Genomic DNA, 24,148 nt, shown 5'->3' with positions numbered 1-24,148 from the left:
ATACTATCATATCAAAATTGGTAGATGCTCTCGAAGACAAGTACGCTTTCAGCTAGGCACCACTCATTACCAGTTTAGAGCCATCATCTCTGGACTCTCCACGGCCCCCAGGGTGTTTAACAAATGTATGGCAGTGGTAGCAGCTCACTTGAGATTAAAAGGATTCCAAGTGTTTCCATACCTAGATGACTAGTTCCTCACCTCATCTTCCAAGCAACCCCTTCTGTGTGCCAGGGACTATTTGCTCCAGATTTACAAGTAATTGGGTATAACAATAAACTATGCCAAATCAAACTTAATGCCTGTCCAGAGCCTGGAGTTAATTGGTCCACTTCTGGATATGACAACACAGATAGTGGAAATTTGATGAGGAGGTAATGATGCTATCAGAATTCAGATTCATCTCTTCTTCTTCCCCTACCATCTCCTTCAGCAGGATCAGTGCTTCAAGCACTGGGTTCCATGGAAGCAGACATTTTATTACTTCCTTTGGCACATTTCTTTATGCATGTTCTCCAGTGGACTCAAGCAGTGCAGTGGTCCATTCTGCATCAACCCCTGTCTTTTTCAGTCAGGCTCACTCCAATTTGCAAGTGATACATCCACTGGTGGATTCAATCAGACAATATTCATCCAGAAAGGTCCTTTGTTCTACATCCCCCAATGGCCACAGTGACAACAGACACTTCTTCTCTGGGGTGGGAAGGGCATTTCTTTGGAAGAGTGGTCCAAGGTATGTGGCCCCTCAAGAGACAAATCTGCATTCTAGAGATGACCACAGTCCTACTTGCATTGCAGGCATTTCAAGATGCTGTCCCTGTAGGGACTATTGCAGTTCAGACTAACAACATGTCTGTAATTTGGTACATCAGTAAATAAGGAGGCACTCAATCTTATCCCCTCTGCAGAGAAAGGTCATGAGAGTGTGGGAAGGGGCAGTCTCATCAGACAGCTTTCTAATTGTGATGCACATTGTAGGAAAAAACAATATACTAGTGGACAAACTAAGCAGGTCCATTTTGATACTTCAGGAGTGGCCTCTCAATCAATCTGTGGTAGAAATGATGTTCTGTCATTGGGGTCAACCTTGATGTGACTTTTTTCCATCCCCCACAACAGAAAGTGTAGCTGGTACTTTGCTCTTATCCCATTTCAGAGAGAGTCACCAGGAGATGCTCTAGTCCACACTTGGCCCTCGGGTCTCCTTTATGCTTATCTCCTCTCCCCTTGATTCCAAAATTTCTGCAAAAGGCAAGTCTCCTGAAGAGCTCAGTAATCCTTATTGCCCCTTTCTTACCTCAGCAAGTATGGTTCCTCTTTCCACTGTCTCACCTCCATTATGCTCCATGGATACTGGACCCAACTCCGTATCTCCTCTCTCATCCATCAAGGATCCAACATCCAACATACAGAATTTAAACTAACAGCATGGTTTGTATTTATTGTTAGACAGATGAGGCTCTGTTCCCCCTGTATGTGACATTATTTTGGCTTCTCATAAAGAATCTACCAAAAAAGTATACAACAGCAAATGGAAAAGATTCTCTCTTCGAGCTTTGAATAATGAATTTGATCCCTTCTCTGCTCCATTTTCGGCAATTCTTCAATTCCTAACAACTCTTTTTGAAGAAGGAGCCAGTATTGCCTGCAACTGAATTTCAACTGGCAGCAAATTTTAATTTTCACACGGGGGACAGAAATTGACTAGCTTCATCCAAATTATTCAAGGCTTTTCTGAAAGTTATTTTCCCTCTAAGACCTGCGATAAAGGATACCTCAACACCTTGGGATCTCACAGTTGTGCTACAAGGTTTAACTCAGAAACCTTTTGAACCTTCCACTAAAACTGATTTAAAATTCATGGAAAACAGTCTTCTTAGTAGCCATTACTTCTGCAAAGAGAATATCTGAACTCCAGGCTCTTTCTTCGTCAACACCTTACATCGTTTTTTCATAAAGGTAGGGTTACTTTATGGACTAACCCTTCTTTTTGGCCTAAAGTGGCTTCAGAAAATAACATTAACTGATCTATTCACTTACCAGTCTTCTTTCCAAATTTTATGAATAAAGGGGAGTACATGGTGCATCTCCTTGATGTGCATAGACAGTACATTTTTATCTTCATAGAACAAAACAAATTAGAAAGTCAAATTAATTCTTTGTCTCTTTTCACCAAAAAAGAAATGGATTGCCCAGTCACTAAAGTCACTCTAGCCAAATGGATTACAGACTGTGTTTCTTGGATTTATTCTCAACAAGGCATGCACCTACCTAAACCTCCCAATGCTCATTCAACCAGACCCGTTGCTGCTTCATCTGTTTTTTGGTCAAGAACGTCTGTTGATGATATTTTGGCTGCAGCTACATGGTCCAGTGCTCATACCCCGGCTTTGGTTTGGGGGTACTCAAAAATATCGTTCCATGAGAGCCACACAAGATCAATGTAGCTGGGGACATACATTGAGGAAGAATGAAAAGGTCAACATCAGATTTAAAAGTTATGTACTCACCATAACTAGGCATTTGTGTTGCCCATTTTCATTCTTCCTCAAATTCCCTCCCATCCATCCTGCATCCTTTTTTTTCTGGAAAGACCTATTGTACTGTATTTGGAACCTACAGTTCTGGGTTTGAGCCCTTACTTTCTCTATCAGTTATACCTGTCTCTTTTAAGTATAGGGTCATATGGTTAAAAAACTCGATATGAGGTAATGGCGATGGAATAGTGTATTATGGATAGAAGGAAGAGCTTGAGAGTTGGATCAAAAGTCTGGAATATACAGCCAAGTTGGATCCATGTATCAGAGCTGAACCCATACATTGTTGAAGAATGAAAATTGACAACACAGATGCATAGTTATGGTGATTAAATAGCTTTTAATTTAAAGAACTAGCTCAAAGAATGATGGCCTCTGAGTCATCATTCTCAGATGACCCACATTAGCTGCATAAAAAAATTAAGAAACTTAAATAATCACAAGTTTCTGTTGTTTGGTTTGAGTCAGATATCTCTGATGAGATGCATGACAAGCCCATTCTAACTGTCCTGACTTTTCCAGAGGTCAATAAAGTATAGCTTTCAGGCACATGTCACCAAACCGATCAGACAGCTGGCAAGGCAGTGAAGGGGGAACCCTAGATTGTTATTTTGAAGGACCAGAATGAATACTACATATTCACATTGAAGAAGATGTCCTGGATGGCCTTACACAGGTACATCAGGACTCTGCTCCTCCTTACCTCTGGTCTGCTGACACTCATAAGAAGAGAAAGCAGAAGACTAAGTATGCTGTCTCTCCTGTTACTCCTTCTACTTCTAATCCAAAACGAGATTGGTACAATTATTACTAAGGGATTTTTAAACCCCTTATGTCTCTGAAGACTTCATAATTCCTCTCTACTCCATCTTCTACCTTTCAGAAAAGGAAGAGGGATAATGCTTCAGAAAATCAGAAATCTTCAGATTCAGATGTAGACTCCTTTGTGTATTCTTCTCAGATTCAGTCCCCTACTGATTTGAGTCAGAAGATGAAGACATTACAACCTGATATTGTTTGAAAGAACAGTATTTTGGTGACACTATTTTGAAAATGATGAAGCAGTTCCACTTGCAAGGTAAACAGGTTTCTGATATGCAAAAAGGATATTTCAACCTTTTAAGCATTGATATCCCAAATTTGCTGGATGCATTACAATACTGTCCATATTCATGACATGGATCACATGTGATAGGTTTCAGAAAATAGGTTCATAGGTTCATAGATTAGTACTAAGCTAATTGCCCTTGTGAGCCATTTTAAGCCTAGCCAATTATCCCTTGTGAGACTCAAACCCTGCACCTTGTTTTTGTAAGGCAAACAGCTTAACTATTAGGCCACCCTCCCAACCCTGTGAACTTGTCTCTACTCCTTAATATTAAGGAGTTGATCATGTGGTTTCAATTTCCATACAGACATACACTGTTTAAGCAGACAAATGTAAATGCCAGATTCACATAAATATCTGCATATTAATCCTTCTTCAATACCTGATGTGATATCAGTGGAGTCTATAAAGCCTCTAAGCTTCTACCATTCACAAATTTTCTGTCAGACGATAAAGGACAGTAGGACTGTGGATATGTATGGGAAGAAAGTGTACACCTCTCCAACTCTTTCTTTCCATGTCATAAACTACCAAACACATTGATTTTTTTCCAACAGTGGCTGGAAGAGTTATGCCTGTCAGATGCAGAGGTGTTCCTGGAGGCTGTGTGTGCACATGGAAGGCACATTCTAAGCACTTCAAGGAGCATTCCTGGGAGGATTTTGTAAAGCATGCACATGCCAGTTGATGGCCAGAACACATCAGCACAACAGATCTGATGCAGGATCAACAGCATGATATGGCATGTCAACATGAAAGCCCAAATCACCCTCACTAAAACAGGGGGGGTTCGGCCCAAGTCACCGTCACTGCCACTGGGGAGTTCTTGATGGCCCTGTCTAGGGATAATGAGAGGACACTGATACTTGGAGGATGCCTGATATGGGAGCTGGACTGGTAGCAACATTGCATGTTTCTGTCTATGTTTGGGATAATCCTGGTTGGTATTACCATAAGGCACTAGCAAGGTCTGATCATGCACCACTGGCATGAGCTTGCTTATGTTAAACATTGCCGTATATCTCTCACAAGCACATCCAGGATGCAGACAGCAAATACCACAAGATACATGCATCTTCATTCTCTGCAAAATATATTACCTGAAATATTGTGCAGGATTGTCAATATTTTCATTTGTGCCCATGAGTGTTTATTTCTCTAGTGACAAAGAATCATATGATCTCAAAAAATTTATGAAAATGCATGTTTTAAAATGCATATATAAATAAGTAAATATTAAAAACATACTATCAAATATATCCAATATGTTTGTGCGTGTGCACAAAATATTACATTTAAAAGTGTATGCATATAATAAGGTACATTATGCATAAATGTATATTTTTCAAATTTTAAGAACAATTCAATGTTATCAGAAATTTTGTAATTTATACCTGGGGATATGAAACACCTAGGAGAAGATGACAAATTGCCTCCTCCCCCCAAAAATAAAGGAACCTTTTCAGTAATAAAAAATAATTACTTTTAATCCCAATATATGCTTCTGCATGCCTATGTAGGGCATTGTTCTCAATGGTCTTAACTGCAAGTATATACTCATATATTCTACCTCTCAGCATCTGCTCCATTTGTCTAACATAAAATACAGAGCAATACAAACAAATCACATTGTAAATCACGCCCTTCATATTATAGTCATGCTTCCCATTGTAATTAATCTGGGAAAAGTGGGTGCTATGATATTTTTAGAATCAGAAATTAAATGACATTGTGAACATGCTCTGCATTTTTTTCATGCCCCTGTCTGATAGAGCAAAATTGCTATTGGACAATGCATTGATTTTGAAGTGTGATATAAGATCCCTGCCCCTTTTAAAAAAAACTGTGGGGCATCCCCCTGGTTTTTAGTCAAAAGTAATAATTCAAAAAACCTATTTCAGTTCTTGTTCAAAATATTTTTTATTTCATGACTTTTGCTGTTAGGATTTATCACTGCCCTTCAATAATTGTCTGTAATTACACTGTTTTTAATAAAAAAAACCGGAATCATTTACTCTTGGTTCAAGCCTGGTACCCTTATTCCTCTTAACTTCCACCTCTAAATCATTCAGCAATGGTTCAGGATAACCCTTTTCAATAAGCATGAACTTAAGTTTTTTTTTTAACTATTTCATCCAAAAGTATAATTTCAGTCTTGTTGACATAATCTAACCATCTGGGCTTTCACCAGATTATTTTTCTGCCAGAGGAGATGACTACTAGTAAAGTGCAAGTAACTATTCAAAAAAGTGAGTTTTTTAAACATATTGTATTTGTACCATTTGTTTTCTGATCTTTAGAAAAAGTGATGCCAAGAAAATTAATATTGTGTTCTTGTGTTTCACCTGTCAATTTCAAAAAGGATGTTGTATTGTTCAAGAAATTTAAAATTCCTGTAAAGTTTCACAATCCCTGGCCCATATAGGAAGAATCTCATCCAAATGTACATATTGTTAAGTGTCCAGAATCAAAACAAAGTGGTTTCCCATTAAAATAGTATAGTATTATGAAACACAGGTGTACATGCAGCACCTATCACAACACCTTGTATTTGCTTGCAATACTCTTCTCCTTCAAGGAACACAAAACTTTTTTTAAGGACCATTTTCAGGCAACGTATAACGATATTAATGTCACAAGATGCTATGTCCTTATCAGTTCAAAAGGGCATAAAAAACAACCTAGACTAATGTCATGTGAATAAGGCTGTGATGCCAATAGTTACAAACTAAGCTCACTCTAAGAATAGACACTGAGCTATTAGACTCAAAAATGACACAAATCTCTTAGTACATGTAGTTTATTGAGAAAAAAATATCTTTTTATCTTTTATCTACTAGCTGTGCCAGAGAGTCAATCTTTGAACCCCCTGAAGCCACTATTACATATAATGGAGGATGTTTTGTCTTCTTGTGGGTTTGGGGACACCAAAGGTAGATGGAACTCTAAGTTTTTCCATTTTTAAAAATTAACTAAGCTGAAGATCAAGTTAATTATCTAAGCAAAAATTTTACAGAACCACTTTCACTCTAACGTATATTACTTTAATTGTTGGACATGGGGAGATAACACATCCATTCTAGCACAGGATATATTACTTTTATAAGGTTCTCCTTCATTAAGATTATCTAATATTTCCTTCAAACAGTTTAATCGAGTCATAATCACTAGCCCCTTGTCTGGTTTTATAATTCTCTTGGAACTATCATTTTCAAATCAAATAACAGCTTTCTCTCATCATTGAACATGTTTAAAAAGGCAAGTCCCTTTCCTCTTATTAACAGCTTGCATTAGATCATGTTTACAAAGCTTTGCAAATAAGGGTGTGGGGGTGCAACTGCGGGCTTAAATAAACTCTTTCTTTGTAATGAATGCAGATTGTTATTGAAGTCGTTACCATAAAATTATAAACATAAATTAAATGTACTAACAAATAGTTTTAATTCAGTTAATAAAAGCATCATATTTAACCGAAATGAAAGAATAAAGGTAAAATCCTTTCAGAACAAAGAAGCAAATACTGGAGAAATCTCCAGATGACTGTAGTTAAAAAACTGAATCTATTATTCCCAAGAACTATACCTGGTTTGCCTTTAAAGGCAACCTTTTGTACACCTTCATGATTCCATGCAGCCTTGAAATATTCTTAAATTCAACAATACAATAGAGACTCATTTGTAAAATTGTTTGTCCTGTACTTCCTGTCTGTCCCATTGTATAAATCCACCAAGACAGCATCAAAGTTTATTTAGTATGCAATTAGCAACATTGTAAATTGAGTAGTTGAGTATTGCCCATAGTCATGAAAGCAATGACAGGTACAGGCCATTTTAAGGTGGGACAGCAGCCTAGTTCAGAGTAAAGTATAACTATTCTCATTGCATACATCCACTGGAAGGTAATTCCAGTTATCAGGTGAAACTTTACTGAAGCTCTTTTTCACAGTGCTAAGACAAAAAGTTTGTTTTTCTAATGTGAAGACACCTGATCTGTTAGATCTTGTCTGTATGAAATTGTCTTAATGAATGATCTATGAGCCAGAGGTAAGTAGTGGTCCTCATTTAGAAGACTAACTGTAAGTGAAGAGAGAAACAAGACACTATGCACAAGGCTTGTAAGCAACTGGCATTATGAAGGGTTAGACCAGGCTTGACCAACCTTTCGCACAACATGACAGGCATGATATAACAGCCATGACAAGCTTGTCTGTGGCCACTGAGTTCCACCAAACAGTGCTGCTGTTTTGGAGATATGAATTATGGGATGCAATGTTCCATGCTTCCCACCTGTGAGACAAACATAAGGAAGTTATTCTACCAGTTTAGTGGATTATTAATGCAGGTGATGAGTTGAAAAACATTGTCAGGATCAGGGGCCTATGTATTAGAGATGTACATTGTGGTTTGGCTGCAATGGATGTGTCTTTCAGGATGTTTTTAATTCCTAGCTAGCAACTATTATACATATATACATATATATATATATATATATATATATATATATATATATATATATATATAGATATATATCTATATATATATATATATATATATATATATATATATAGATATATATATATATATGTGTGTGTGTGTGTGTGTGTGTTTAATCTGTGGAAAGAGGCAATAGTATACACTACCACAAAGCCGCATTCCATTTTTGTAAGTTTATAAGGATGATAGAGGCAGTGCATTTGGGAAGGAAGTACTGGTAAGCTGAAGTACATTACTATCTACATTTTTCAGTTGCATGCTACCGATAACACATTGGAGTTGATCACTAGAAGTGACTGCATATTTGAGGAGCATTCTGTGGATGAGAGCAAACAGTATTTACAAGTACTCATTGTATGTGGACAGCAAGATCAAATACATTACTGTGGCAATTTTTATGTATTTATTTTGTTTGCTTATTTTATCATTTTGTTGACCAAGTAAGCCCAATGGACACAATATTCTCTTTTAAAGGATGATCTGCTAGCAAGTATTGTTAAGTGACTTGTTGAAAATCACACTGTAAGAACATGAAGGTAGAAGGAATTAAACCCTGTACCTTGGGTACTAGAAGTGGCTCATTAACAGTTCAGAGCTTTATTCTTTTATGCAAATTGCCAGACATTTGGTTGTTGTACTGTCTTGAAAGACTAATGTCATTGTGGTACTTAATGCATCTATCCTTTTGTGAGGTATAGAGGCAGGCTGCCTGTGGGGAAAAAAAAAGAAGCAACTATGATTAGTATAAAGTGATTATTGATACTGATATGGCTTTTCATGGAAGCAGTATGTCTGTGAGCAGCCTGCTGATATATGTTGCTGTGGCCATTGTCTCTATCACTTTCCTTATAATCAAACCTCAGAAGTATACACAGAATGTAGTTATGTTTTGTGACAGCAAAGGTCGGTTGTATGTCTCTGTTGAATGATCATTGATATACTGGGGGTATTATACATGTCTGATAGCAGACAGCTGAAAACATTTCTGTCCCCATTATATATTTTATTTTTTTAATGGGACATCAGAAGTGTGTGTACAGAATCTGACTACCATATTTAGGCAGGTTTTGTATGAAAGCAAAGGGCAGTTACTTGACCACTATTAAACAGTGACATAGGTTTGGGGAGATCAGTGTATGTCTCCGAGGGTAACTAAATGCAGTGTATTATGGCAAGGATCAAATGCACTGTCTTGCAGATGGTGCCAGAGGTTAAGATTATGAGCTGTAGTTCCTGTGGTGCAGTGTTTGATTCTCTTTGCTGCTTACTGTGTGATCTTGAAGAAGTCATTTATTGCTCCCATGTCCTCCCTGAACAGGACCTGTGTGTCCAGTGGGCCTACCTGGTTAATAAGTATTGTTATTTATTTGTAATTTGGTATAATTATTTAAACTGTAGGTGTTTTTTTTTATTATTTTTCAATATTGTAAAGTTCTTGAAATGTTTTGGTAGTGCTTTGGAAATTTTCTCTCTAGGCCTTTGCTGAAAATGGGCAGCTATCCACCTGGACTTTCCCGGTAATAAAATGTAAATCAATCAATCAGTCAATCAATCAATCAATAAATAATTTCTTCACAGTCAAAGGCAGTACACCATTTCTAAATGGGTGAATTCCACTGGGAAAATATGTGAGTAAAATTGTGGAATTTTGTAATGTAGTTAAGAAACACAGTCAAGACACAGCCCACACTTTGAATTTCAAATTGTTAATATTTTCTGATAGTTTTATATCCTGCATAAATTTAAAGTCTTCAAAGTCAGTTTACCACAAATAAGCACTTTTTCACACAGGGGCAGATAGATAATTCATAGAATCATAACTATGCATTTGCTTTCATAACATACAAACTAAAAATCAGTGCTTCTTTTACCTGAAAATCTCTTTCAGCATTTGAAATGTTATTAAAAAAATGGAATTACTGGGAATTGTGGCTTGGCTGTCAGAAATTAATGTGCAGCTTTTGTACTATCTCTCCACCTAAAAGGACCATATATCTATGGTTTATAAATGGAATAAAAAATGCCTGTTTCAGAGCTATAAACCTGTATTTGTAAGTCCCCAGATGATTTTAGTTATTGGACCACTGAAAGGTGTGTTTATTTATTTATTTATTTATTTATTTATTGGTCATTTCAGAAAGTCTTGCAATCAGATCCCTAGTGCAAAAACATTGAATAAACCTTGGTTAATGGTGTTTAAAGCAAGATGATCATGAAAGAAACTGTCAAAGTTTAGCACTGGCAACTTAACTTACATTAGTATTGTGGTTGCTAGTTAAGGCAATAACAGGGAATACTTGCTGCAATGTATGTTTGAGGTTGTTAATTGAGAGGGCTCTCCTACAATGTAAAATCAGCAAATTAAAGACAGCTAGAAGGCTTTCAGGTGTCTTAATACCTTCTCCACTAGAGCCTGTGTGTGAAATTTGAAGGATAAAACTGCATGTATTAGCAGCCTTGAATGTATATTTAGGTGGACATTTTATGGGTTTTTAAGAATAATGATATTAATTGATTTCACTTTTGGGGGCATCCTGCATGTTATTTATTAAGAAAAAAATATTAATTTAACATATTTACAATATATACAGATAAAGGAAGAAATTCAACATCACATATTTTTATACAGTGTCAGGAATACATTGAATAATCATGGTAGTCTTACACAATTAGCACTTTAACAATTTTGGTATTTCAGTAGCTGCGTTTCAAGGCTATTCCAACCACTAAAAGTCTTAGTATGATTTGTAGACCTTATCCTGATCACTTCTTTTTAAGTTCTATACTGTGTTGCCATTAAATGTAAAAATTCTTTTAACGTAGGAATTGAGTTTGATTTCCAATTTTTGTAATAACTTTTATAGGTACTGTCAGTAAACTCCAGCTGTGAAGTTGTTCTATCTCGCTGTTCATTCTTATAGATGGGTTCAGAGCTGATCCTCGGCTCCGAGTCAGCCTGCTACAAAGCTCAAGGTCTTCAGACAGCTCGAGGCCAAGTCCCTATCCCATGGTGCACCTTGAGTTACCCCAGATCTAGTTTCCCGCTGCAACAAATCGGAGGTTTCCTAGCACAGCTCGGGCCAGTATAGTTTTTTTTTTCTAAAAAATGTCTTACATACTAATAGTTACTGATAGTTATAACTTTAAATCTTTAATAGCTTAAAAGTATATAGTTCTCTTACTCCCTTTGGCCTTCATTTTTTTATAGGCCTTTATAAATATATTCGGATAGCTTTATATAGCTTTGTACTGTTTAATAAGCTTATATAAAAGTTAGACATTGTGTGTGAGTATATTTAGATAGTCACAGTTAGATGTGTGTGTGTGTGTGTGTGTGTGTGTGTGTGTGTGTGTGTGTGTGTGTGTGTGTGTGTGTGTGTGTGTGTGCATTCTTCTTTGATGCTGCAGTCTGTTAGTGTACAGTTAAATATTTTTGGTACTGTAGGATTTGACATGGCTGACCAAGAAAAAGACAAACATCTCAAGTCTGGGTTTAAAAAATGTCCAAAGTGTGGACAAAAGATGTCAGTGACAGTCACGTAAATTGTGTTTATTGTCTCGGAGCCTTGCATTTGCAAGAGAGCTGCTCCATTTGTCATTCCTTTTCTAGTAGAGTTCTACATAAAAGGAAAGGAAAACCAATTGATAGAGGACTTAAAAAATCTTCTTTTCAGGAAGCTTTGAGTGACCAGGATAAATCTAGCCAGTCTCCTAAGTCTTCCAAGTCTTCTAAGGCTTCTTCATCTGATTTGTCAAAATCCAAGAAACTGTCAACGTTGACTCCGCAGCCCTTGGAGCCAAGCATCTTGTCTTTTCAGAGCCGGTCCCCAGTTCTGGAACTGGTCTCTGAAGTACTAAAATCTCCTATTCTCCAGTTGGTACCACCCTCCATAAATTCATCTGATTCCTCGATTAGCCTATCTGATTTGCGTGTGGATCGTGTGGTGCAGAAGCTGCTACAGGCACCGGCGTTTGCTAAATTTTTTATCATTTCTGACCCAAGTGGTTTCTGATCGAAAAACTGTTATTCCATTGACTTCTTTTCCTCCTCTGAGCCATATCGGTCCATCAGAGCCAGAGGAGTTGGACCTCATGATTGTGGAGCCTTCGGAGCAGATGCCTGTTCCAGTGCCATCGGTTAAGTTTACTCAGACTTCCTCGGCTCCCATCGAGGAGTCTAGGAGCCGACACTCTCCAGTCGGGTCCAGGGAGGATAGCCGGACTGACCTGTTGGTTCCGACTTTGCCTCTCGGGGCCTCGTCTCAGATGAGTTTGGCTCCTACCTCTGGTTTGGAGCCCACTGTTCTAGTTAGAAGGGGATCAGTTGTTTCTTCGGAACCAGCCATTCCTTCTTATCAGAGCAGAGGTGCCTGTGAAGTCATGAGGAGAGTAATGTCCCCCGAGGCATCCACAACTTCAGGACCAACTACCTCCTTCCCAAATGCACCTGTGTCCACTTCTGCCTCATAGATCCCTTTGAAGAGTAGAGACCCTGAGCCTCAGGAAGCCCCACTGGGTGGCCCCTGCTCTTCCGAGACCTCCCGAGAAGTTCCCGCTGATGAGGTTCCCAGGAAGAGAATTTGCAAGAGGAAGCATCTAGACTCCCCACAGGAGTCCCTCAATTTGACACTGACTTAGATGAATCAGAAGGGTACCCACGGTCTCCCTCTGAAGATATCTCATTTGCAGATATATTAGAAGTTCTTAAGCAGAGGGGTGGCTGGAAGCCCACCAACTATACTGAAGATGACTCGGTTCTCCTTAAGGCTTTTGGGTCTCAACCCTTCACCTCTTGGGTGTCTCTGCCCTTTGATGAGCTCATGGTCTCACGAAGGGCGTTGGAGTCTCCGGACACCATGGAGCCTGCCCCTAGGAGGCCCAATAGATTTATTTCTGCCCCTCAGGATAAGTTTTTCTCACTAAGGGAGTGCTTGTTGATGACATGGTGGTGGCAGCAGCCACCAAAAAGGAAATGTCAGAAACTTCTTCCTCTATCCATCTTCCTAACAGAGGCTCTAGGATCATGGATGGATACGGGAAGCGCATGCATAGTTCAGTGACTTTTGCCATGCGTTCACTGAACTTCCCTATATATTTCACAAGACTGCAAAGAGATCTCCTAAAAGAGCTTGGAGATACTCTTCAGGGTGTGGTAGCTGAAGGAGCTTCAGACAAAGTTGCCTCCCAGCTTGCTACCCTTAATTCGATAGTGAACTCGCCCATGTGTCTCATGTCATAAGCAGCTGATGGAACGAGTAGGGCAGTGGGTACAGGAATTGCTCTCAGGAGACACTCCTGGATGCACTTATATTCCTTTGTGGAGCCCTTTAATTCATCTTTTGTCAACACCCCTTTTGATGGCTTGCACCTTTTCAGGCCCAAAGTTAAGGAAACTTTGACCAGGTGTGAGCAGGATGGAAGGACTGTTTCTGCCATCAGAGTCCGTTTTTCCACCCCTATTAGACCCTAACCCAAGCATCAAAAGGGAGGAAAGATGTGGTTCCAGAAAGCCCAAGGAGCCTTTCTGGACACACGTGGTGAACCCCCCCTCCAGGGGCAGAAGAGGGGGCAACAATGGAAGATGCCGCCCTCATGACAGAGGTGGTCTGCAAAACCAGGGCGACAGAGACCAGTTCTTTGGGAAGCCTTACCAGCGCTCCTGAAAGGAGGCCTGACTGTCGTACTCTGGAGACAATCAGGGGTCACATCTTTGTATCCAGATGCCTGGTTCAAAATAACAAATGACAACTGGGTACAAAGTATAGTTTCCAGAAGATATATTATTCCCTTTGCCATCCCTCCTCCATTGACAACAAAAATCCCGGATGTTCCACCCAGTTACAGGGAACAAGCAACAGTAGCAGTCCAAACGTTGCTAAGAAAGAGTCATCCAACTAGTCCCAGCAGACCAGACAGGATCCGAAACTTACTCAAGATTCTTTATAGTTCCAAAAAAGACAGGGACTGGAGACCTATTTTGGACCTCAGCAGACTAAACAGATCTGTCAAGAAAGAGAAGTTTAGGATGGTCACGCATCAGTCAATACTTCCCTTCTCAGGGAAAGACAATTGGATGTGTTCAATAGATCTCCAGGATGCATACTATCATATAAAAATGGCCAGACCATCCAGGAATCATCTGCGCTTCCTGCTGGGAGCCAATCATTACCAGTTTCGAGCCCTGCCCTTTGGTCTCACTACAGCCCCCAGGGTGTTCACCAAATGTATGGCAGTGGTCACGGCTCACCTGAGACATTTAGGATTCCAGGTGTTTCTGTATTTAGACGATTGGCTCCTCACTGGCACCACCAGGCATCAGCTAATACAAGCCAGGGACACCACTCTTACTCTTTGCAGTCAATTGGGCATTACCATAAATTCAGAAAAATCTGCCTTGTCGCCATCACAACATATCGTTTTTATTGGAGCAGAATTGGACACCACCACCACCACTTTAAAACTTCCAGCAGAAAGGATATTACTACTTTGTCAGCAAATCCAGAACATCATATCCAGAGACAAGGCTCCAGCATCAGAAGTTCTAAAGTTGTTAGGCATGATGGCAGCTGCAATAATAGCAATACCATTGGGTCGCATGCACATGCGGATTCTGCAATGGCTGCTGTTCACTCAATGGGCTTATCAAGAGCTCCCAATGTCTCATCTCATTATTGTAACAAACACATGCAAAAAGGATTTTCGGTGGTGGTTGACCTCTCTTTAAGTAACGATAAGTCGTCCTTTTATCCTACCCTCACCATCGGCCACAGTGACCACGGATGCTTCCCTGATAGGGTGGGGGGGGGGGCTTTTTCAGGGAAGAACAGCCCAAGGCACATGGACCAAACAAGAAACACATCTGCATATCAATGTCCTGAAGATGAGAGCGGTACTCTTGGTGTTGCAGTACTTTCAGGAATCTCTCCCTCTGGGGACAGTTACAATTCAGATGGACAACATGTCAGTGGTCTGGTACTTGAACAAACAAGGAGGAACCAGGTCCTATCCCCTTTGTTGAGAGGCCCTAAGAGTATGGCAGTGAGCTACATCCACCCAGTGCTTTCGGATAGCAATGCACATCCCAGGGAAATCTAACGTGATTGCAGACAAACTGAGCAGGGCAGTTTTGTTGCCTCATGAGTGGTTCCTCAAAAAAGAGATAGCAGAGAGAATATTCCACAGATGGGGCCAACCATGCTGTGATCTTTTTGCTTCCCACATGAAAACAAAATGCAGAAGTTACTTTGCCCTGATTCCCCCTCTGGGAGATTCCCCAAGGGATGCACTCATACACGATTGGCCTCCAGGTCTCCTCTATGCATTCCCACCAATTCCCCTGATACCCAAAGTATTACAGCAAGCAAAAGCCCTGGGAAGGACCATCACTCTAATAGCCCCTTCATTGGCCTCGTCAGATTTAGTTCTCCATCCTTCGACTTCAACTGTTGCAAGAGCCTTGGATTCTAGACCCAGTTCCAGACCTTCTGACTCATTCACGGGGGGCTCTTCATCCCTCCCTTCACTCCCTAAAATTGACAGCTTGGCTGCTCCAATTCCCAACATAGCCAGGTTCCATAACCTCTCAAATGAAATGCAGCATATTTTAATATCTTCTCATAAATCCTCTACAAGGAAGTTGTACCTTAGCAAATGGAGTAGATTTTCTATATTGGCTTCTCAGAATAACATTGATCTCTACCAAGCTCCATATTTTATCTATATTAGAATTTTGACTATGCTTTTCAACAAAGCAGTGGCGACAGTTCGGGTACAGCTTTCCGCCATCTCTAATTTTCATCTTGGCTTTGAACAATTGAACATAATGTCACACAAACTATCCAAAGCCTTTCTCAAAGGGACCTTCCACCTCAGACCACCAGTGAAATCCCCTTATACCCCATGGAATCTAAATTTTATGCTTTAATGCATTATTCTTCTACCTTTCGAGCCAGCTTACTCATGTGATTTGAAATTTTTGTCTTGGAAGACTATCTTTTTGTAGCCATCACATCTGCCTGAAGAGTATCAGAACTATAGGCCCTGTCCATAAAACCCCGTATTTGGTTTTTCATGCTGACAGAGTGTCGCTGCGAACAAATCCTTCATTCTTACCTAAAGTTTGTACTGAAGCTAACCTTAACCAAATCATAGATTTACCAGTGTTTTTCCCCAAACACACCAACAACTAAGAGTATATGCTGCACAAGCTTAATGTTCATAGACTGCTCAGTTCTTGCCTGGCTAGAACCAAAGACTTCAGAAGATCAGAACAACTTTTCATTTCCTTTTCAGATTCTAGGAAAGGTATGCCAGTGGCAAAAACAACACTATCTAAATGGTTATCTGATTGCATTACTTTTACTTACTCAGCTGCCAATTTACCTTTGCAACACAAAATGAAGGCTCATTCTACCAGATCAGTGTTCACATCCTCTGCTTTTTCTGTTGGGCTTCCTATAGACAATATTTGTGCAGCAGCCACTTGGCCAAAACCTCATACCATTATCACTCATTACAAAGTTGATAGGGCCTCCAGGGACAGGGCCTCCTTTGGTTCTACTGTCCTTAAAAATGTACTCCTGTGAGCCACCCAAGAAAGATGGTGCTTGGGATGCTACCCATCTGTAAGAATGAATGGCGAGATAGAACAACTTCACATAAAGAAGTTATGTACTCACCATAACGTTCCATATGAGTTGTTCATCTCACCTTCATTCTTACTTCCCACCCTCCTTCCCCCTCCAGGGTTTTTTTTGAGGACCGAGATACTAGTTTTATCATGATTGCTCTGTCTTTCAATGGTTTTTACCTAAAAAAGTGATAAAATGGCATATGGTATTATTAGAGGCAGCAAACAAGATCTGAGGTAACTCAAGGTGCATCATGGGATAGGGACTTGGCCTTGAGCTGTCTGAAGACCTTGAGCTTTGCAGTAGCCTGATTCGGAGCTGAAGAGCGGCTCCAAACCCATCTGTAAGAATGAAGGCGAGATGAACAACTTACATAGAACTTTATAGTGAGTACATAACTTCTTTGTTTTTTTTGTCATTTGGGTTTTACAGATAAAGGAAGTGTAACATTCATTGATCTAGTTAAAGAACAATTATCATACCATAACCCCTGAAAAACATACTTATCTCTTCCCACTATACATTTAATTTTTCACAATCCATAAATATGTGCATCCAGACAGCTTTCACAACTTTACTACATCTACAACAAACTGAAGAAGTCATTTTACTAAACTGAGAGACTTTATAGGGAGTAAGAAAAGGTTTACCTTTACAGGGATGAAAATCACTCGTGTGATTGCTCATATGAGCAAATCATAAGCACGAAACTCAAAACCGCAACAATTTCCAATGCACGAAAATCAGCAAATCAAAAAGCAAATTCACTGATTTTCGAACACAAAAGTTGAATACATAGTGTAATGCACGGGGGAAAGCCCCCCTGTGCCTCCCCACACCCCCCTACTTTAATATACTAACTACAAGATCACTTTGCAGTGGGGAAAGGGTCCATTTTCCAATCCCCACTATAGTGCAATCTGCCCCAAAATGCAGACTCTGCAATGAGCGAATGTCACTGTGCATTCACTCATTGCACATTCAAAGCATTTTGCGTCTGACATTTGCAAACATTGCAAACGTCCTTTTGAACATATGCTTTTCGCCCATGTGCAGAATGCACATATGAAGCTAAACCGTAAGAAACATATATTTCCACATAAAAAACTTTCCAGTGTAAACTTGATGAACTTTAATTAAGTGATTTAAGTAACAGCATTTTATTCTTATCTTTTGAGTCACTCAGTCCACTATTATCTAAAAATTTCCAAAACTGCATCAAAATTATTATTATTATTTATAATTAACATATGTAATTTGGACAAGCTTCCTTTGTATGTCAGTTTACTTTCAATTATAGCATTCATATATTTATATAATAGGGGACAATGTTTCTGTTCCTCTTTACTCATATTATGTGCAAATGCATTTAATTTCTTACTGATGGATAATATTAGCTGGTTTAGAGATTCATCCAACTTGTAATCTTTCATTAAATATTCTGGCAACTTAGCTTTTCCATTTTCAAAGCAATCAGACCATTATACTAATCCATTCCTTTTTAATAAATGCATTTTAACATTGTTCCAAATTTCCTTAAATCTAGAAGTGTGCACAATAGGATAGCACACAATTTTCCATTTTGATATTAATGTAGTTTTAAAAAAAAATATTTCTTAAGTTTTAAGAACTGATTTCATATATGCAAATTCTAAAGACTGAAATGGATTTCCTTCTAAGGATACATTTTATTAACCATTTGAAAGGATTGTTGCATATTTCTAATTTATTATATTTGATAAACTTATAAGAATTTAGCATAATCTCCTTCTGAATGGTTTTCCATTGACTTGTGTAGGTTGAGTATATCAAGAGTACAATATAGTTAAATTTTGCAGCAGTAGAATAAGATTCTACATCTGGGAAGTTAATATCATCATACTCCCATAATCTTATATGATTTCAATAAGCAATTCTCAGCTTTTTTGAATACAGTAAAAATGAAGTAAACTTTTTTCATTTTCTTCAAAAGTTTTTTTGTCGGGTATTTAAGGTATTGAGTGCAATTTTTGTATAATCTTGGGTAATATTATCATTTTAATAAGTACTAACCTAGCCTCAAAAATAAAAAAAAAAATAAAAAATAAACACACATTCCATTTTTTAATAAGAAGCAACACTATATTTTTTTCAAAATTATTAATAATCTTACTCACCTCATGATATATTTTTATTGTTAAATATTTTAGTTCTTTTCCTTCCCAATTATATTTATATTTATCTTGAAACTTACTGTTAAATTGATTTAACACTAAAGTTTCAGTTTTATTATTATTAAATTTCAGCAGAGGTACTACTTTTCAATTTCTGCATCTATTTCTTTTATTGCATACTTTAAATCTCCTATAGTTAGTAAAATATAATTTGCAAAAAGCTGTATTTTAGATGGACAATCATTGCTTATATTATTAGCTAAGTGTTTGGTAACTAATACAACAGTAGAAGAGACAAGGCACACCCTTGCTTTGAGCCTTTGTTTAAAGTGAATCCTTGAGAAACGCAACATCCAATTTTAATGTATGGTTTGGAGTCTTTTTACAGGTGTTTAAATATTCCAGTAAATTGTTCTGGAAATGCAAAAACTTCTAAAGTTTTAAACAAGTAATTTCAGTCTACTGAATCAAAAGCTCTCTTGATATCTAAGCTAATTAGGTCCAGTTTCTTGTTCATTCTTTTTGCTAAATCTAAGATAGGTGCTATTCTTTTTATATTATCATACATTAATCTATTGACTATAAATCCTGTTTGACCTTTATCAATTAATTTATCTGTTATATCTCTTAATCTTGTAGCGAAGCTGGAAGTAAATATTTTATAGTCTATATTTAATAATGAAATAAGTCTATATGAGAAAACAAACTTAATATCCGTTTCTTGTTTGTGAGATTAAAGAAAATTTCCATGAGGGAGGAATTATTTTGTTATTCTGAATTATCCTGAAAAATGTTACTTAGTAATTCTAAAATATTTAATGGAAATAGACTATATAATTCCATGCGCAAATCATCTAACCCTGGGGCTTTACCATATTCCCTTTTTCTAAAGTTTCTTTAACTTCTAATAGGCTTATTAAACAGAGATATTTGTTGGTCATTGAGTTTATTTGTAATTTTTTTCTTTAAATAGTTGTCAGTTTTGTAATTATCAGAATTATTATTTTTATCTTTATTAACATCCACATGCTATTTTGGATCTGATAATTCTGATGTTGTTAGTTTCAAGCCATTGCCCCAAAGAGCTGAAGTCTGCAAGTTATTGGCTTTGGATGGATGCACAGCTGGTCTAGATCTGAGTAGCAACACCTTATCTGTATACAGTTTTAGGGAGGGTGAGGATAAAACATAAAGAAGTCAATAATGACTAAGGAAAATACAGCAGAGTTAAGACCATACTTTGGGGTACCCCTGATTATTACTGTCCTTTTTTTATCTCTCTCACTGCTACCCATTAGCTGCGCCCAATACCTTTGCTCATCTACCATCTCTACTGAACCAGACATGCCCTCTGTTGGATTGACTCTGACCATGTTGACACCCATGAGGAAATAAAGTAATCTGTGGCAGTGTATTTCTGCTACTGAGTGGGTATTTTTTCTGTTTATGACCTAACCTCTTCCCAGCACATGCTTGTGCTGTTCAAGGAATGGCATATAGTAGGCAAATGGTGTATTTTCCATGCTACTGTGAAAGCCCAACCCAGCTCACAGGCAACATTCTCTGCAGGTCCCCAGCCTCTACTAACAGTCAATAGTGAAGGTGTGCCTGAGCATGTGCCCCCTCCCCAGCCAGGCACATTCCCATCATTTCTTGCCCACATCATCAAATGCCCAAGCTAATTGAATTGAGATTGTCTGCAGCATAATCGGGGCTTTATCCCTGCACAGGCATCCCTGCCTATTTATCAGAGGTCATTACTTGACTTGAAATTAAAAGTTATGCATAATAAGGTAGTTCCTTAACTAGAAAAGGGGGATCCATAACCAAATTTTAGGTGTTTTAGTATATAGAAGAGAAGGTAGTCAGTGGAAGCAGCCTTTCTTAGATCAATGAATGCATCCTCTTTTAGCAATCCCCTTTCCATATTTGACTATATTGATAACATAATATGTGGCTGTTAGGGTGCTGCAGCCAAAACAAGACCTGTCCTCGCCTTCTAATGAAGACTGTATTTGTTGATATGGTCTAGCAGTTGGCCATGGATTATTATTTTTACTAAAAGTGTTAGTTAGGGATAATAACAATCTTACAGAATATTATTTTCATAAAGTAGCAGAAAGTATTCTAAGAACGAATCCAACATGAGAATAGAGAAAAGGAGATTTTGCCAAAAGAGATGAATGCAAGTAGGGATATCGAAAACAGGTAAGAAGAATTTACTGTAGAAAATTGGTAAGCGAACCAAGGTACTGAGAGAAATAACTAGACAGGGAAAGGTAGTAGAGTGAGATTAGGCCAAGAAGATGTCTGGACGGCCCTCCCTTCTAGGGATTAATATCAGAGTATAGGCAAAGAGAAATGGATGGGGGAATCTTAAGTGAAATATTTGCTCTAATAGAGTTTTTAGCTGAATATAGAACAAAAGATGCTGTTAAAATGGATAATTAGTAGGGCATATAAAATATTGCATGACAACTAAATAATCAATCACAAGAGATTAGAAAAGATTGGGAAAAGAACAATGGGGGGATATGTGTACTGATCCCAAGTATGCAACAAAGTCCAGAAGGCTTAGGGTCTTTGCTTGAAAGTGTTTGCTTGAAAGTGCTTGCATATGTCTATTTATACCCCAAGCAGACTTCAAATAATTTTCCTCAGGTAGATAGCAAATGTTGGAGGTGTGATGAGCAAGAAAAATAGGTAACTGGGAATATCTGTTTTGGGAGTGTAATGATCTGGCAAATTTTAGAAATTCCTTACAGATCACTGTATCAAAAATATTTGTTAAGCAAATTGCTGTAAGTAAGGAAAGGATTGTTTTTAGCTGGGATACAGGATCTGAATTGCCTAGACATAGTAAGGCCTTATTAACTTTAACTCTGTTGGCTGCCAAAAAAGCAATTACTAGAAAAATTAAATCAAAGTTTAACTGTATTTGAAGTATTGAATATTATAAAAGAGAAAAAAAAACAGACTGGAAGAAGGATCTTTAGAAAAGGTGAGTATCAAATTACATATAAATAAATGTAATGTGGAGGAACAATACATGCAAAATAAAGTTTAGGAGGAGGAAGAGTGAGGAGGCAGGAACTCAGCAGTTTATTTAATCTCAGACCGATGATAGTTACAAAAAAAGAAAGAAATGATATGTGATGTATAATGTAAAAGAATGTTAATTTTGTTTTTCTATTCTGTTAATGTATGTTTGCCTATACCTTAAGTGATTATTTCATAAAGTTGTTTTAAAAAACGTCAGTAAGGTGGCAGACTTAGGATATAGGTCTGTGTTCTTTAGGAAGAAGAAGGATAATTACTTTGGAAAGAGATATAACTATGGAGAGCTTGAACTGAGTGAGGAATTATATCAGATTTTAGACAAATGTTAAAATGTGTTTTAATGACTTCATTATAACATTAGCTGTGATTCACAGAAATGAAGAATGAGGATGTTCCTGATTACAGTTCAAATTCAGCATTTCTTAAAGCTTTCTTACCACTTTAAAAGAGAAAACAATGAATTAAATGGTATTATTAATGCAAGGTATCATTGGTTATACTATGAAACACAGACTTCCTGAAAGTCGACGTTTCAGCAGAACAAAAAATGCCTGTAAACTAAAAAGATGCAAAACTCCTTTTTTTTTTTTTTTGCTTTTTGCAGGGGGGGCAAGCGTCCCTGCACCCACATCCCCTGAATTTATATATATATATATATCAATTCCATGTTCACACCAACTCAAAGAAGGGAGAAATTTCCCTAAAAAATTAATCATTGCTGGTGCACACTTAGAAATCATAATGGCAATGATTTCCTATGGGAAAAAGCATTTAGCTTTATGCTGTTCATCTTTTTTTCTGCAGACTACTGCTGATCATGCAGTATCATGTCATGTTTGTATAGGGAACTGTATCACTAGTACAAAGAAAATGCTTCATTCAAAAACAGTAACAACATTGCTTACTCAGTTAGGCAGCCACATGGTGCCATCTTGCCTGCAAGAAAGTACTGTAGCTGTAGTCAGATAATGTTTCATCAAGTAATTCTCCATCATAGCATGATTCAGTAACATAACATACTTAAACCTTTCATTTCCCATGCTTTCAGTCAGCTGATCTGAATTCACATAGTTACACCTTAGTGAAATTCAGACTTATATCACACAGTCAGATATATTTTTCCTTCACTCCTTATCTGTATGTAACATGAAAAAAATGCAGTTGCCAGGCAGAAATAGCATGATGACAAGTACAAATGCTAAAAATCTGAAGCAACATTTCACGTAACATTTGTAACAGCATCACTGACAACAGTGTGCTGCAAAGAATTATACAACTGTCACAGTACAGCATTGTCTGTCTTTTGTAAGCAATGCCATTTTGCCAGTATGCAAATCAGAGCTGTCCTTATGTACGTACTTGTTATTCTCTAAATTAATCATTGTGTACATTCAGTAAATGTTTTAAAACTAACAACAGTTTCTTTCTCTTGCAGCCTGGAAGCAGTGATTTTTGGAAAACTAAATCCAAACAATGATAATGATAAGGAATGAAATGCAGAACATGAAGTATTGTTTTCCTGCCGTTTATATACCATCATGTGAAAATTATATTTTGCTATCAATTTGTCTCTATAACAAATATAGTTATCAGTACATATACCTGAAAACCTTGTCATTTTAAATGGTGTACCAGAATATCTGCAGCAGGGCTTCAGATCTTCAGAATAAAATTTGAAGTGAAAGTATAACTTCTGGATTTTGTGCTTTGTATAATTAAGAGTGCAGAATTTTATGTCATTTGGACTTGAATACACTGCTTTTAGTGCAGATATGTGTGGTAGATAGATTAGGTTTTATGTCTGATGTCACTCACAGAATTTAGCAGAAGTGTTAGTGTGTATAACTTTCTATTACATGAAAGTTAATGTTGTTGGAGGCAGATTAAATATGCTATGAAGGAGACTTTTCACTAGGCTGTTAAAAGTACAGTTAATGGTCAACCTCACTAAACATGGAACTTGACATTTGTTACATTACTTTGGAGTTCTGAGTTGTAGATTATGATTTATGCTCTCCTGACAAAGTAAATTATATATAATTATAAACCCAGTTGTTCACATTATCATGCTATTATTAACATTTAAATAAACATTTTGGAATTTCAGATTTCTGAAATGTGAGCTATAGTTTGAATACTAAAACAATTGTGATTTTCAAGTGTTTAA

The 24,148-nt window shown here is 37.6% G+C and overlaps 1 protein-coding gene across 1 annotated transcript in view; it reads left to right on the top strand.

Moving 5' to 3' along the window:
* Nucleotides 1-23,667, top strand: part of LOC122798681 (nuclear GTPase SLIP-GC-like) — a 1,112,600-nt gene extending 1,088,933 nt beyond the window's left edge. Inside the window, exon 11 of the mRNA XM_044067773.1 lies at nucleotides 23,417-23,667. Within this exon, the coding sequence (XP_043923708.1) occupies nucleotides 23,417-23,458 (42 nt within the window). The 3' untranslated portion in view covers nucleotides 23,459-23,667. The remainder of the gene's footprint in view (nucleotides 1-23,416) is intronic.
* The last annotated feature ends 481 nt before the right edge of the window (nucleotides 23,668-24,148 follow it).

Source organism: Protopterus annectens, chromosome 3.part1, assembly GCF_019279795.1.
Source record: "Protopterus annectens isolate FY-2018-M chromosome 3.part1, PAN1.0, whole genome shotgun sequence".
Taxonomy (NCBI): Eukaryota; Metazoa; Chordata; order Ceratodontiformes; family Protopteridae; genus Protopterus; species Protopterus annectens.
The sequence above is the reverse complement of the archived record's forward strand: the minus strand, read 5'-3'. Positions and strand labels throughout refer to the sequence as shown.